Source organism: Rhea americana, unplaced genomic scaffold, assembly GCF_003343005.1.
Source record: "Rhea americana isolate MKP2758 unplaced genomic scaffold, rheAme1 scaffold_62, whole genome shotgun sequence".
Taxonomy (NCBI): domain Eukaryota; kingdom Metazoa; phylum Chordata; class Aves; order Rheiformes; family Rheidae; genus Rhea; species Rhea americana.
This window is the reverse complement of record NW_028186779.1, coordinates 2,517,823-2,533,598: the sequence shown is the minus strand read 5'-3', so window position 1 is coordinate 2,533,598 and position 15,776 is coordinate 2,517,823. Positions and strand designations below refer to the sequence as shown.

General features: G+C 41.2%; 2 protein-coding genes across 3 annotated transcripts in view; one reads left to right on the top strand and one right to left on the bottom strand.

The window, feature by feature from the left end:
* COA1 (cytochrome c oxidase assembly factor 1) overlaps nt 1-15,776 on the bottom strand; it is a 222,686-nt gene that overhangs the window by 63,619 nt on the left and 143,291 nt on the right. The gene's annotated exons all lie outside the window — the stretch shown is intronic.
* BLVRA (biliverdin reductase A) overlaps nt 1-15,776 on the top strand; it is a 30,631-nt gene that overhangs the window by 7,792 nt on the left and 7,063 nt on the right. The window contains exons 2-7 of one of the 2 annotated variants that reach the window (XM_085320215.1): nt 8,387-8,589; nt 9,607-9,734; nt 11,369-11,488; nt 12,117-12,214; nt 13,538-13,645; nt 14,352-14,523. In XM_085320215.1, coding sequence (XP_085176341.1) covers nt 9,616-9,734; nt 11,369-11,488; nt 12,117-12,214; nt 13,538-13,645; nt 14,352-14,523 — 617 coding nt within the window. In that variant the 5' untranslated portion in view covers nt 8,387-8,589; nt 9,607-9,615. The remainder of the gene's footprint in view (nt 1-8,386; nt 8,590-9,606; nt 9,735-11,368; nt 11,489-12,116; nt 12,215-13,537; nt 13,646-14,351; nt 14,524-15,776) is intronic. The other variant, XM_085320216.1, reaches the window with a different exon arrangement.

Sequence of the window (15,776 nt, the reverse complement as noted above, 5' to 3'; positions counted from 1 at the left end):
GAAAAATACTTTAAAAGTATTTTGTAACCTTTGTATAAACAAACTTTTATTCACTTTATTTTTTAGTACTATGATGTAAATGGCATACCAACAGCTCCCTCTAGCGGCTGATATTTTGATGAATGTCTTTTAAATTTCTTGCGACAATCTTAATAGGTGAGAGGTTTATCAGAACTAGTTGACTGCTAAATCACATTGAATTCCAGACTGACAGTTCCTGAGAGACAAAGCTAGTGGGTGGCCCGCACGCTTTTTGAAGATTATGATGGCCAGTATCATAAAAACACTGAGTGGGCTTTAAAGGTAGGAGGAATTTGAGTAACCTTAGTTACTCTTCTTTCTGGAAGTTTTTTCTCTCCTGCTCTCAAGCAATTGCTGCAGGTGGTAGCTTTCCAAAACTTAATGAAAATGGAAAGCATCGGTTGCTTTTTCCTGGCCCCTTTGAAGAGTGGTAGACTGACAAAATGACTCAGATGTTAGCCATTGCATGCGTCCTTTTTAAGATTACAATGCTATATAAAACACCTACTTCTCAAGTGATCTTAATCTAGTTATAAAACAAATGTTTTCCACCACAACCCATTTATTTTAGAAGGGTGAAAACATTTATGATTGGGTGAGATGGAGGTGGGGGGTAGAAAGGGGGAGAAAGTCAGGTAAAGAAGCCACTTGTCTGACCAGTTACAATTTCTGTATGTATATATTGTTTGCTCTGCAGAGAGTATGGGCCAGGCACCTGGTGGTGTGAACTGCCATTATGTTCACGGTGGAGGGTGAGGCTTTCACCAGCTATGCTAAGCACTACCGTTACAGTAACTGCAACTTGTAGCAGGAGGGAGAGGATTTTTTTGTTTTGGGGGAATCTCAAAATAGGCCATACTGTCACTGAGCTGGGATTTGGTGACCTTTAGTGGACCGGAAGATAGATATCATCTCTTGGGCAGAGTCCATAAAGATATTAAAAGGCATGCCTGTGGCTGGATATGTGTTTTGTTCTTGTGCTTACTAATATTACACTTAACAGCAAAGGCTCCTATTTCTTTGTGTACAGATATGAGTATTCTTGTTAAAATCAGTGGGATTACTCATGATTAAAGCTAAGCATACATATAATTATTTGCAGGGCTGAGGTTTCAGGTGAATTTAATAGAAAGCGACAGAAAGGAAAGAAGAGAGATATTTTCTTGTGCATTGTATTGCATTGTTTTATTTAGATATTTTAAAACAAAAATGGTTATAGCCACTTTATCTGATTTGTGTGGGATTTCCTACAGCCAAAGAGGAGAAGTTGTAATAATACGTACCTATTATATTATACTTTTCTGAAGGTGCTTTGCAGAAGAGAGAAATTTTCCCTGCTTTAGAATTGGGCAGGATTGACAGGGAAAGGTGATGTGATTTGCTTGCTTTAGGTCACCCAGCAAACTTTGGGGAGAAAGTAAGAAGACAGTCTGGAAATAGAGCTTTCCTGGGCCTGCCCAGCCCGGATCTGGAATTGTTCTCTGGTGAAGAAATTGCTTATGGAAGTGCAGTAACTGGAGGACAAATTCAGGGACAGACGTAGAATTGAGAATACATTTCAGAACATTTTTCTGGGATTGTCCATCATTGCTTTCATTTGTATTATAGCAATGGTTTGGAAACTGCTCCTGAAGTCGGCATTTACCTTTCTAGCGCTCAGGAATGTATCAAGCAAGGTGGAGGCTGTACGTGAAGGAGCCTGTCATCTCCATAGGCGACACAGAAAAAACAAGCAGCATGGGTAGGGAAGGGAATGTGCTAAGATTCCTTGGCATTTCCCAGCCCACTGCCCTGTCAGCTTCACCTCTTGTGATTGAGTGAGTAATGTTTCCCCCAAAATGCAGGTAGGATTGAGTGGTCCTGCTGTTTCTTTAATGGAACATGAGTAGCTCTTAATTTTAAAATCAACAAAACAGCAGCGACTGTGTAAGAAACAGATGTGTAAGCAGAGTCTCAGTAGTTGTGTTCAGCTGCTTAGTCATGCGGAGACTTTACTCTGGCTTTATTTTTCTGCAGGGAGGGAAGAGGATGTGTGTTCACAGTATGCAGGGATCAACTCTGAGTTCAGCTCTGATGGTTCAGGGCTTACATGAACATTAAGCAAGCAAATGGTGCAGCACACACTCAAGGGAAAGGGAGAGCAATCACTGATCACTCGTGTTTAACATAATTTGGGGGCGGAGGGGTTTAGTACCATTTAGCTAACATTAGTAACATTTAGCTTTACTCGAGGTTATAATCCTCCAGCCTGTGTTGAGGCACAAATTGGTACTGTAGCAATAATATTGTTTGATCCCATGGAGAATTCAGATCTGTCAGTTGCTGGTAGCTTCATACTACAGCTCACTCTCCTGAATGCTAATCGAAACTGGACTTAACTCCAAAGTAACTGGCAACTACCTATTACAACATCCTTCTCTTCTTCTACCACCAAATTTGCTTTCAAAAATTGTTACAACATATTAAAACCTAAACGAACTGTTTATGAATTGCTTGTGGCTCTCTTTTCTGTAGTTGTATTCTAATCAGCCATATATAAACATTGGTTGAAGAATAGCCATGGTAAAGATACAGTTATGTGGAGTTATTTATTTACCCACGAGAAGTTCACAAGGCTCTTTGCAGTTTGCTCCAGAGTATTCCCTGGAACCATAATGTTATAAGTAACTTTTTTTTTAATAAAAAGGATATTTTTATAAAATAAAAACTAGAGCCCTTCATATCTTCCTCTTAATTTTTTCAGGTGCCCAGTAGAGGGGCCAGTTTTTATCTGGATAATGTCAGCATTAGCAGTGTAGGTATAATCAAATGGAATTTGACTCTCAACTGTCAAATCAGTTATTTAATGCAAAACACTTAAAGCAGGCAAGACCCACCATTTGAACTGGCCACGTGAATCACTGTTTTTTTTCCCCAAGACTGAAGCAATACAGTTTGTCCCAGAGCAGAGTTACAAACAAAACTAGCCAGATCGAGGAGAACCCAACTTCTCTGTTCATATCTGGGGCTCCTCCTCAGAAATGTTGTCTTTTTTCCTCTTTTACCCCTCAACCAGCTCTGAACCACAAAAGGAGACAGAACAGAGAAGGGAAATGGGACAAAAACGATCATTTGTACTCATGTGTTGCTTCCACCCAGCTATTCACATAACAGTGCTGTGATTGCTAGCAGACACGCTCTCATAGCACTTTTTGATTCACCCCACAGGATGGGATATGGGATATGTTAAAAGCAGGTCTTCAGATTCTTTCGATACCTCTCACACCTTATATTAGTTCTGTGAAAGTGTGGGGTTGTAGGCTCTGGAGAGGAGCCTGTCCCTGTGGTGCGAGTCCGGAGGACTGTGAACAGTGTGTGCTGTAGTCATCAGAGTTAGGTTTCAAAAGTATGTTTTATTAAAAGTTTTCCTTTCTGCACAGGCTCAGGTATTAATACTGGAGATGATATTTCCATTACAAGTGCAGTCGTTTATTATTAACCATCACAATATTTCTGAAAAGCATCTGTTTGGCACCTGTAGCATAGCATCTGGCCATGTCTTTTTATAACTATATCAACTTCAGCTTTGGCAGCCAGCTAGAAAAACAGAATTTAATCAGAAATCCAGGGCAAAAAGGGATTTATATAAATATCAAACCATGCAGGTGTGTTGTTCAAATAGTCATTAGAAGCCAGGAAGAAAAGCTTGCTGTGGCTGTATCCCTAGGTAGAGTGGTGCCAATCAGGATGAGAAACTGTTCTCTGATGGCAAACCTGTGTGAAAGCTGTTGCCTAGAAGTTACGACTCTGGTACCTAGAAGTTTTGACCAGAAGCCTACGCCTTCTGTGCCTATGCCTGTGCCGGTGCCTATGCCTGGGTGCCTGCTGGGAAACTGTGGCCTGGGTTGTGATAGCTGGTTAGAAATGGAGAGAGGCAGAGGACTGTTGATAGGTAAGACCATAACAAAGTGCTATTGGGGAAAATGTACGTGGTTGCTCTAAAACCCCGAGGTGCTGTTGTCTTCCTCTGAAACAGAGAGATTGTAAAAGGACTTGGCAGCTTTTTGAGCAAATTTCTCTGTGACTCTCATTTTCCACCAATTAGTGTTTTAAAGAGATGCAACAAAAAGGCAGAGTGTTGGCTGTTACCTCTTTGACTATCTCCTTCTTCCAGAAGGGCTTTTCTTTATCTCTAGGTTGCAGCAAAGGCAGAGCAAAACACAAACTCCCACTCTAGCATGCTAGTGTTCAGATAATTATTTTTTTCATCTCCATTCCATTTTTTTCTTTTCTTTTTTCCTTTTTCTTTTCTTTTTCTTGACATTTTTCTTTTTTTTTCTTAACTTTTGCCTTTAGTTAGGATTGATAATGCCTTTGCTGTGTCTGCTTGGCAGAAGTACTCAAGCACATCTAGAGGTTAAAGTGCATAAGTAGTTCCCTGCAGAACAAAGGTTACTTATGTCTTTGACTAGTCTGCTAAGCTGGAGCATTTGTGCAGTTCTGCCCTTTTTTAAAAAAAAGCAACGCTAACAAAAGACACGCTGCTCAGATTCTGCTTTCTCTGCTCCAGGCAGATGCATCTTGCTAGGAGCAGACAGTAGTGTGAGTAAGAGATGGTGATGCAGCCTGCAACATGTGCCAGCACCACGAATATCCACACTGCCAGGGCTCTGGGTGTTTGGAATCGGAGGTGTACGGCTGGAAGAGAAATCAAGGTTTCATCTTGTCGATTTTACAGTGACTGCTGCTGTCTGTCCAGCATACCTTAAAGACCTCCTGTGAGGATGATGCTGCAACCCTGTCCTGGTGCTTTGCTGTGGTAATAGAGAAAACAATCTCTGTAATGTCTTATCCATAAGTCTGCAGCAAATGAAGCTCTGGGAAACTTCCTCAGTCCAGCCTGGATTGCCTTTTTGGTTTCTTTACTCTTAGGAGTAGTGAGAAGTAGCTGCCAGGTCAGTGGTGAYTGTGCTTTGTGTTTTTAAGTAGCAGAAGGGAGATGAAAACATTTCAAGCACTCTGGCTTGATRGAGTTTAAATTTAATAAAAGTAAAGATCTGGCTGATGAAAGGGGGCAGTGGAGTGACTGAAAATTCCGCAGAAATTATTTTGGGAGTTAAATAGTTCAGCTGTTAAATATACAAAAGTGAGATAAGCTTGACAGTAGYATTTTCAGATTAATTACTAGTATTTAAGGTTTCCAGTAGTCTTCAGATAAATGTGGCGGTAAAGTGCTAGTCATTTGAAGTAGCACATTTAAAAAGACCAAACTGGGAACATACAGAAAAGCCTCCCACATCAGTGTTATGCTACTGCAGATTACATTAATTGCAAAATATTTTGATTTCTGATGTGAGTCATTCATTCATACCTGTGGGAACTAGAAAATAGTCTTTGAAAACTGCAAGGAGGATGCATACAGCTTATTGAGATATGCTGTATGTCATGAAAGAAGGTACCTGCCCTCATCCTGTAGTTTGTAGATATGCCATGAAGAAAGGCATTTATGATGTGGCATTTATGAAGAGCCCTATCATAGATGGGATGTTTATTCTTAAGTTCTAGCCTTTATCTTTCCTCTGCACTGGCTTTGCACTGTCCTAGCAACATTGCACGAAATGGAGGTAAGGCTTGTTTACCTAAAGCTTGTGTCCAGGAACGGTAACATTTTTGAGATTAAGGGCTGAAATCCTGCTGTGATTGYATTAGGGAGGAATGTATTTTACTGTGTGACCTGATCCCATCAGGCATATTCCCTTGCCTGTTTTTCTGCTGAATTTGTTTTACTGCAAAATTTCTCCAGAATACTTAGGTATGGCGCACTTCTTGCTGCAGAGTAACCATGTAGCCAATGGAGGAATCAGAAAGCAGCATAAGCACAGAGAGCTCAACAGAGAGCAGAAGGGCAAAGAGGCAATGATAGACGTGTAGGTGATAAATGAGCCTCTTCAGCTGGATTCCTTCCCTAACCACTTTYTGGTGTCATGCAGGGCTCATTTCTGTCATTTGGGAAGAGCTTGCGCTCTGGCGTGCGGCCACCGTGCCTCCAGTTCAGCCAGGACTAGGCCAGAGAGGTTGCTGCTGAGCAGTGGGGGGCACTCTTTAATCACATGCCCGGAGTGTGAAGGAGATTCCTCTGTAATTTTCTCACCAGCCCCTTTTCTTTCATTCGGCCAKTTGGGAGAGAAAAAAGATGGAGAAAAATGCTTTTGGATGTTCTTTGTCATAATGTTTTATCACTTGTTGTACRTTTTTACAATACGACAGGCATCAAGGTTCAACAGCCTTGAAAATACCACTGAAAGCTTTCTGTCAAAGCTTTAGCCAAGGTCACAGATTTTAAGAAAAAGACCTRGGAGGCAAGTAAGGCGGTATACAGTTTGGACTTCCTCTTTCATCTTTTTTGTGCTTGAAAGATAATTCTAACTGTTGTCCTGCTGCAAAGTTGTGAAATAAGGAGGAAATGAGTAAATTTTCGTATACTTATCAGGACTGATTTCTACTCTCTCTGGTGCATGACAGTTCCCCTTACAAAATAAAGGAAGTGAAAAACATTATGTGATGGAGAAATAGTGATTTTTCTCTTAGCTACATGCATAAGCAGAGGTTCTGTAATGTACRTTCAGTATCTGTTTCTTTCTGAGTGAATACTGTGTTAACCTGTGAAACCTTGAAGAGCTCTAAGACCTGAACCGAATGGCTAGTTGCTATGGCAACAAGTTGCATAGTAACAGTTTTTATTCCTACGTTGAAACTATCTTGCTTCTCATAAATATGACTGCTTTTGGGGGTCAGAAGTTGCTCTTCAGATGCAGATGGGGTCAGATGAAATTAGGGAAGCTTTACAAGAAAAGTGAAAATTTTGATTTTTGGCATCCTGAGCATCTGTTGAGAAATGTTCATTGCTTATGGCAGTGGAAGATGGTCAGSTCCCCACTCCCCCTCTGCTTAATTGAAGTGGAGGTCAGCAGCTAGCCAGAAAAAACAGTTCTTGAAAACAGCAACTATGGAATATTCTGGGGAATTTTCTGCTATGAGACTCCCAATGCCAATCCCACTAAAGGCAGTAAGCAAATATTAACAGCTTAAGATTCCAGTAACCTTGAACATTTCTGAACTTAAGATAAGTCCRAATGGACTGTTTTCCAGCTGGGCTGCCTCTGAATTTCAATTGACCTGGTCCTGATTCACACTGAAGCCCATTTATGAATCTAATTTTAAACGATAACCACCATAGACTGCAGGAGAGCAAGTTCTGGCTTGTTGATGGATCTGCTTGGCAAGATCCCATGGGAAACTGCCCTGGAGGTTGATCTTCAGGGATGACCTCCTCAGAGTTCAAACATGAAAAGAAAGTATGCAAAGACAGAAGCCAGGATGGACTACCCAGGAGGAATATAGAGATACTTCCCAAGTTTGCAGGGATGGAGATGAAAAAGCCAAAGCTCAGATGAAGCTGAAAGTAGGATGTGAAAAGCAACAGGAAGAGCTTCTATGGGTACATTTGCAACAAAAGGAAGGCAGAAGAAAATGTAGRCCTGTTGCTCAATAGGGCAAGAAGCAAAGGTAAAGGTACTCCATACCTTTTTGCCCCAGCTGGAGGGGGCTGGAGCATATGAAGAGCAGCTGAGGGAGCTGGGTTTCTTCTGCTTTCTGGAAGGAGATTTTTGCTGTCTACAGCGATCTGTAGTTTAGAAGAGCTGGACCCAGGCTGGGAGATGCACAGTAGAAGAGGAAGAGGCAACATGGGAAACTCTGAATAGATACTAGGAAGAAWTTTTTGTTATGAAGGTGGTCAAACACTGTAGCAGAGGCCCTGAGATGTTGCTGGATTTCCATCCACAGACACAGCCAAAACATGACAAGGTCCTGAGCAACCTGATGTATTTGGCCCCTCTTTGAAAGGGGTTTAGGTCAGACAACCTCCAGAGGTTCCTTCCAGTCTAGGTTATTCTGTAATGCTGAGTTGGGTTGGCTGTAGAGAAAAATGGCTGTAAATGAGAATCCACTCTTGAATTTTGCTTGTGGATGCAATTCGTAATAGATTACAAGGTGGTGATCTTGCTGTCCTCTTTCCTCCTCTCTCTGAAAGCCTCATACATCTTTTATCCCTGGTGAGCAGAGTCATTATGTTGTACCACAAATATTTGATAATAACATGTCACTGTAGTCCCACTGGAGATTTCTTCCAACATCACTCCTTTCTTCTTTCATATTAAGTCACTGAATGTTCTACCCTTGTACATTTTCGGCGTGTATAAAGTAAGCCAAGTTCAGCAGTGACAGGAATATATATGTAGGTAGGAGCTCATAAAAAAAATAAAATCCAGACATGACATGCGATTGGATAAGGGCTTTCTTTTATTTTTTTTTTCCTTTGTGCCAGCTGAAATAATTTCTTAGCAGCTGTCAACCTCTAGCACTGTTACTGAGAACTGTTACTCACGGCTGTGCTGCAGCACTGTGATCCCATCAGACAAGAGGCAAAAAGAGGAGCTGAGTGGAGCTGTCCACTTACCTGCTTTAAGTCTCAGAAGGATTTGAAGAGTTGCAGTCAAGTACTGGAAGTTATCGAAAGAGCTTGCTCAGGTGAGTGGTTTGGCAGAGGTAGGAGAGAGAATACAAAAACAGAAGAAACAGAAATGAAGACAAGTTGTAATAGGATAGAATGAACAAAAAATACAGAGAGGCCAACCTGACTTGATTTTAGACCTTTTTTTTAAGCTTGATTTTTAAGGCTTATTTTTTGTGGAGGAACATCACAGGTTTGAAAGGTTGCTCAGGTTGCTCAGTGCATCCACAAATCAATGACCAAGCAGAGAACAGGCAGGAGAGGTTATATTAACTGTGGCTCAGCAGCCAGGGCAGCGAGTGTACTGCCTCTGGCTAGTGCTCCACATGATGCAATTTTGTGATTGGGATGTGCTTTTAGGAGTGATAAATCTTGAGGGGAGATAATCTTGATAAATCAGATTATCATTAAAGAGCTTGTGGAGCTTGCTTTGAGCATGGAAATGTCAAGCAAGCATCCTGGCCAATTATCAGGTGGATAGGTGCATCCTGGCACTGTAGAGCTTGCCAGCAGTTACAAAGAGGGGAAAAACAGATATTCCTTGCTTCCTGTCTCAAAGCATTCTGGCTGTGCGATACAGTGTAAATGCTCATGTGTCAGCCCAGGGGAGACTCTGCTGCAGAGGCTCAGGAAGTGAACAGAGTTTGTAGAAAACTTTGTTGGGTTTGCAGAACCTCTCAGCTTCTTTCCAACATGGAAGCTATGATATAAATAGAAGGATGCCTCACTTTTGAAGTCCGCCTTGCTTTCACGGAAAGGAAGAAGCTTATGCTAGWGCCGGGGTATAATAGCTGTTAAATACAAGTCTCAGGGCCAGTCATATGACATGCTGAAACACTTGAACCGCATTTCAATAGAATGTGAGTAGGCTCAGCTCCTTGTAGCATGACCGCTGTTAGCTAGTTGCGTAATCTGAAACGGCTGTGTAAAAGTGGGGTTAAAGACTAGTGCATCCTCCCACTTCGCTCCTCCAGTTGTTCATCTCTATAAAGATTTTTTTTTCTCCCCTCCCCCTCTCCCCTGCCTATGGTCAGATTAACAAGATGTTTGGGACCGTGGTGGTTGGACTTGGAATTGCTGGCTTAGCACGGATCCGAGACTTGATGAATCCGATGCCTTCCAGCCCTTCTGAGCATCTGAAACTCTTCGGWTTTGTATCCAGGTTAGAAATTTCATCTTAGCATGTTTAATATGTATGTTTCAATGTCTCCTTCTCCCTGTGCATATGCCTTTCTATAGGGAGGAGTATTATTTGAGGGGGCTGGGGGAGCGTGAATATCCACTGTTTTATATTTCTCTTACAATCAGGACAGTCCAACAAGGGAAAATTTATGCAAGTATGCTTGTCATTCTGAGTATCAGCTAGGAAATGAGCACAGAAAAGTTTTGCAAGACCTTAGTGAGACACCATGCAGATTTGACTTTGTTTAAAATAAAACTGAAGAGGCCTTCTCACTGAAGGACTTGGGTGATTAAAAAGAAATGCAATTCTGGCCAACTGAAATTTGCTGTAGGTTTAGGATGGCACAAACTTGTAATAGTTGCATGAATGAGCTAATACCTGCATGAAAGATATAGAATAAAATTACAGAAATGTTTGAAGTGTTGCAAAAAGAAAGAACTTCTGGCATTGTAACTGCTTCATAAAACTCTGTTTATTTATTTAAGCCAGATATTGAGACTTTTGAAAGAAAATCCTAATAATTTAGTACCTACAGTAAGGTTGCCTTTTAGAGAGCAATTTTACCATTTCTCTCACTAGCTTGGAGCAGTGGAAGTTTAGCAGCACTATGTTACACATATACCCCTCTCTGAGCATTTCTGCTAGACATCCTGCTCCATGACAGCAAAGCATAAAGGTTTTAAATAGTTAGGTGGTACACRTATGGATCTCAGGCTGTAAATGTATTTTTTCCTGCTATATTTAAATCATGCAGTCAGAGCTGTTTGAGACAGAAAGGATCCATTAGGTCATCCACTTTATTCTCTGCCAAACAGGGTTACAGCTAGCACTGAACAACGTTAATGATAGGGTTTCTACTACTTCTATGAGAAATAGTGCTAGCAAAAAACACAGGTCAGAGAYAGTTTTCTTCCCTCATTGTTAGAAATGTTGCAGGGTTCTTTGCCTCCCAATCRCACACAGACATTACCTGTCTTTCCTTTCAAGTCCTTCTTGTGACCTACACTCATCCTCTCTCTCATCTATCCTATCAAGGCATCTGCTCCAGTCTTTACTAATGCAGTGATATGTTCAGGGGGGTGGCCACGAGAGTCTTTCTGTAGCATTGTCTGATATATGTGTGTGTGTTGCATCACAAGGCATCAGAGCCTAGCAGCTGCTTTGTCCCTCTCCCACTTCTCCACTCTGCTTGTAGTTGCACGTGGCCTTGACAACTTAGGTGTTTTTGCCTGCCAAGTCCAAAACATCAAGAAGAACTTCTCCCATAGAAGCATTGTCCCCTTTCAAGGCACACTTTTAAAACTGTTCTTGTGTTATGATGCGTATTAAAAAAACCCATTTCAACAGCAGGGCAGCTTCTGTACTGATACCACCACCTACACACTGACCCATATATTTTGTTCTTTTGTGCACTGCACTGCTGTCTGAAAGTGYTTATCTCTTTCCTGGACCACACGCTTCCTTTCCTACCCTAGTTTAGCTCACTGGGACAGTGGGCCATGGGAATAATTTCAATGCTGCTGCACAGCATGTAATTGGGAAAAATGGACTGTAACAGTTATGCTCTGATTGTGTTACTGTGTTTATTATGTGTTTATTGTGTTGATAATCAGGAGAAATCTGGGCAAAATTAATGAGGCCAAGCAAATTAGCCTGGAAGATGCTCTAAGAAGCAAAGATATCCATGCGGCCTTCATCAGCACAGAGAACAGAAGTCATGAAGAAACCATCAGGTATTTTGTATTTTTTTTCCCTTTGATTTGTTTTTTTGTTATTTTTTTTTGTCCCCCCCCTATAAGTTAGAAGCATAGAGAAGCTGTGTAAAGCTGCTGAAGGAGAGGATGTGAACACCTGAGGAGACACTACCAGACTGGAAGTCTGAAGCGGGTGATAGTGACTTGCCTAGAGCCCTGAATAAGCCCTGGAGTAGTTGGGATTAAGATGCATTCARTTCTCTCACAATTGCAGTTAGCTACTTCTAGGCCTATGCATGGTGCACAGGCAGCTTAAAACAGGATTCAAAGCCTTTCCTCACAGATCATATAGAGGAAGGGCTCAATTTTCCCCTTGGGTGTCTGGAAGTTAGAAATTGCAGTGCTCAATACTGCAGCATTTTAGTGACTTGCTGCAGGTGAGCAAGGTCTGTGGAAAAGGGAGAAATAAACTCCACCTCTTCTGGTGCTTAAACATGTGATGTAGCCGCCACACCATCTTACTASGAAAGATGCCTTTTATTTTTGTTACTCCATGTTGTGTGTTTCTCCCTATGGGGCTGACTGCAGGAGTGAGAAGCAGTTAGCACAGTGAACAGAAATAATTGCAATGATACACTTTTAAAAGATYGATATTTTATTCTTTCAGAATGTTTTTAGAAGCTGGGAAACATGTCCTCGTTGAGTACCCCATGGCTTTGTCTGCTAAGGCTGCCCATGAGCTCTGGGAGATGGCTGAGCAAAAAGGTAGTGGCATTTATTCTCAAGACTGTAAAAAGTATTTAAACATGTGTAGTACCAAAGGCATCTGACAGGGCCCAACTAGTCGTGCTGCACAAGGAAGTATGCTTGTCTCAGAGAACTATCAATCTAGGATTTAAGATGTGTGCCAGAGAGGAATTAAATGCACAAATTTTGAAGCTAAGACTAAGGTGTGTTTACCCTCATAGGATCTCTGRTCTCAGTTTTGTGCACTAACAACGCAGTTAAGGAAAGTTCTATCATAGTGATAGTAAAGCACTTAATGAATGTAACTGTTGGACTTGTGCACCTTCCTGCTTTTTTCACACTGAAAATAATATTTGTGACATATGYTTGTCACGCACAGTTGTTCTTGCTATTGTGGACCAGCAGGGCCACCCTGTCTGAAAGAAAGCCTGTCTCTAAGCAAAATCTCTTTATTTCTGGAAAGCATGTGGTCCCATCTGTGCAGTACTAAGAGTCAGAGACTGGCAATTCAGTTGAGTGGGGTTTTATGGAGCTGTAAGAAAAGGAATAGCGCTAGACAGGAGGAGGGCAAACCATTTGGACGAGTTGTACTATTTATATAGCACTGCTTTTTAAAATTTCCTTTGTGACTTTGTCCTAAAACACTAGAGGTATAGAATTTCCTACTTTGCTGTTTCCCTATACCAACACCAATTACTGACTTGTTCCTAGCCAAACGGTTTCCCATTAAGCAGAATTTATGCCTCCTCTCTCAAAGCAGCAACAGTTACTGTCAGCAGCCTAAACTGACTCTCTTGGAGATTTTCCAGAAAAGCATGTATTGAATGAAGGCCGGATTCAGATGAGGATTGCATAGCCTCTGTTGCAGAGTAGCCCAATTAACTGCAATGGAGGGAGGTATTCCTTAACAACTTGTTACAGTCTGAGTCTAAGCATTATGCTATATTTTTTCCTCCTTAATCTGCTTTCCTAATATTCTGGGAGGAAGAGAATAGGACAGAGAAGTATGAGGGGAAGGAGGCMAAGAATTCATCCATGTTTTACTTTGAAGACTAACGCTTCAGCTTTAGTTTGGTATTTGGTTTCATTGCAGAGTTTTGCTTAATCACAGTAGTTACTGTTATTATAGACTCTTTGTTGCCTCCTGAGAATCATGAACCCAAACTGATGCCTCAGTGCTGGGCCCGAATTTTATTTTTCTCCTGACGTCATTTTGCCAGTCATGAATGAGGATGCTTTTAAGTGATCTCCCACTGGTGACTRTTGAAGCTTTCACTACTCTTGATTCATGCAGAAAGCTCTTATTTGATCTGGCCTGATTTTTGTTTTTCTTACCAACAGATAAAATCCTCCATGTGGAGCACATTGAACTGCTGACTGAAGAGTACAAGCAGCTGAAAAAGGTGGTGGCTGGGAAAGACCTGGTGAAGGGAACATTACATTTCACAGGTCAGTAGCTATGAGGAGACCTAAGTTTGCTTGGATTTGTCTGCCTGCTTGGCAGAGACCTCAGCCCTTCTAGGCTTTATTCATTCATTTTAGATGAGAGGCTCTCTATAAACAGGCTGGAGATACACATGTCCTGGATGTTTCCATGAAATTATAGAACAGTCTGAAAAACACTTKTGCCTTAATAACTGGCCATTGCTTTGTTAATCTCTTTCTGCTGTCTCTAATGAAGAATGTAAGCATGTACCATGCTGAAGAGGGGAAACAGTGTTTCGTATCTCCTATACTGTGAAGATAGTTCATTCATACAGAGGAAGACAAGCTCTGAGGAAGTGTCCCAGTTTCCAGTGGGGGCCTTCAGGCTTTTCCACTGGTGTTTTGGTTGGGAGAGTTGGGAGAGATTGCTAAGCTATTTTTTTCTCCCTTCTCGATTTTCTTGTGAAGCTACATACATGCTTCTGTCCTCAACTCGTCCTTGAAGGGTTCACTGTGTCTGTACTTTGTGCTGCCTTTGCTGTCATAGCCCACCAGCTGATCCATTTCAGGGTTGATTGTGTTTTTTTGAGCTCTCAAATGGTGAGATTTCCACTGATGGCCTTTCTACACCCTCATATCCAAGCCCAAGTCTGAAATTTCTTCAGTCTTTCCTACGTAGAGCAATATTCTCTTTCCCATTTCTGAAGTCTCTATGTTGCTGTTGCACCAGGTAGTGTCCTTGATGAAAAGCAAGCAGGATTCCCAGCTTTCAGTGGAATTGCCCGACTGACTTGGCTGGTTGACCTTTTTGGAGACCTCATTGTCACCTCAGCCACCCGAGAAGAGCAGAAGGAGAAGAATTATTCCAGAATGACAGTTCATTTTCAGACTGCAAACAAGAAGTGAGTAACAGCCTGGCTGCTCYGGTACCTTCTGCAGGAAGTCTGCAGAAAATACTTCTGCATCATGTTCCTCCCATGAATATAGAATGGATACATGCAGGCATGACAGTGTAAATTCAGTAGCACAAGAGAAACAGACCTGAAAGTGCTTTCTGTGGTACTTGCAGTAAAAAGAGCAATGTCCATTTACAGTTTAAGAAACTCTTTTCCAACGCCAGCACATAGGAAAAGGTCCATAATGCATTTTACCAAGTCTAAGTATGAAAGACCCCTCACACTCAGAAAACTTGTTTAGAGGCAGCATATTTTTTGATTATCATCAGACATTCTATGTTGTGTGTCAAAAGGTAACCTTTCCTTAATGGTTGAAAATATGTAACTATTCAAAAAGATAAGCACTTTTTATAGCAATTAGCTTTTTGATGCTATAATGCTTGAACTAATATCACATAGTACTCTCAGCTGGAGGTTAAGAGGGAATGACACAGAAGTGTAATGAATTGAACCAAGTATACTGAAGGGCCAAAGTGATTAATTCACTTCTGACTGATTCTTAAGTCTGAAGTCCTGRAAAGTCCTTGGATTTTCCTGAGCATATTAATCTGTTTCTCATCTCTTGTATTTTTGTTTTTGTTGCACTGGTCTCGTGCTGCGAGATTAGAAGTCCAACAGTCAGAATTACCTGTCCGTTTATCCATCATTACACTGTGACTTTCTTGTATAAAACTCTTCTGATTACACATTTTATAATAATGAGGTTAATCTACCTTTTATTATGTGATAACAATATCCTTGCTATAAAGTAATTTATTTTTAAGTACTTTTATGAGCATGAGTTAATTCCTTAGCCAGTGTTCTATACTGTGTCCTGAGTGCTCAGCTTGGTGCTAAGTCTGGTGGTGTATTTTGCTGGAAATTCTCTTTTGATCGTTGTGAGTCATCCGCATGCAGGTCATGTCCTTTCAGATAGGTTGAAGTCACCTATAACCAATCTCTTGCATGCTGGAGCTGCAACACAAGAATTGTTGGATAATAAAAGGTATAGAGAAGTTACTCAAGATTTATACATTTTCTAGGAGGTAGGAATAGGGATGGAACAATTTATGTTTTTTTTTCCCCTTCACTTCGATTTTCCTCTTTCTCCATACTGTTCTCTGCCTTGGAGACTTGTAGGTGTATGAGAAGAGGGGCATGAGAAGACTAGGGAGAGCAGGGGGCAACGAACACACCATGGAATATCTTTCTTTGTAATA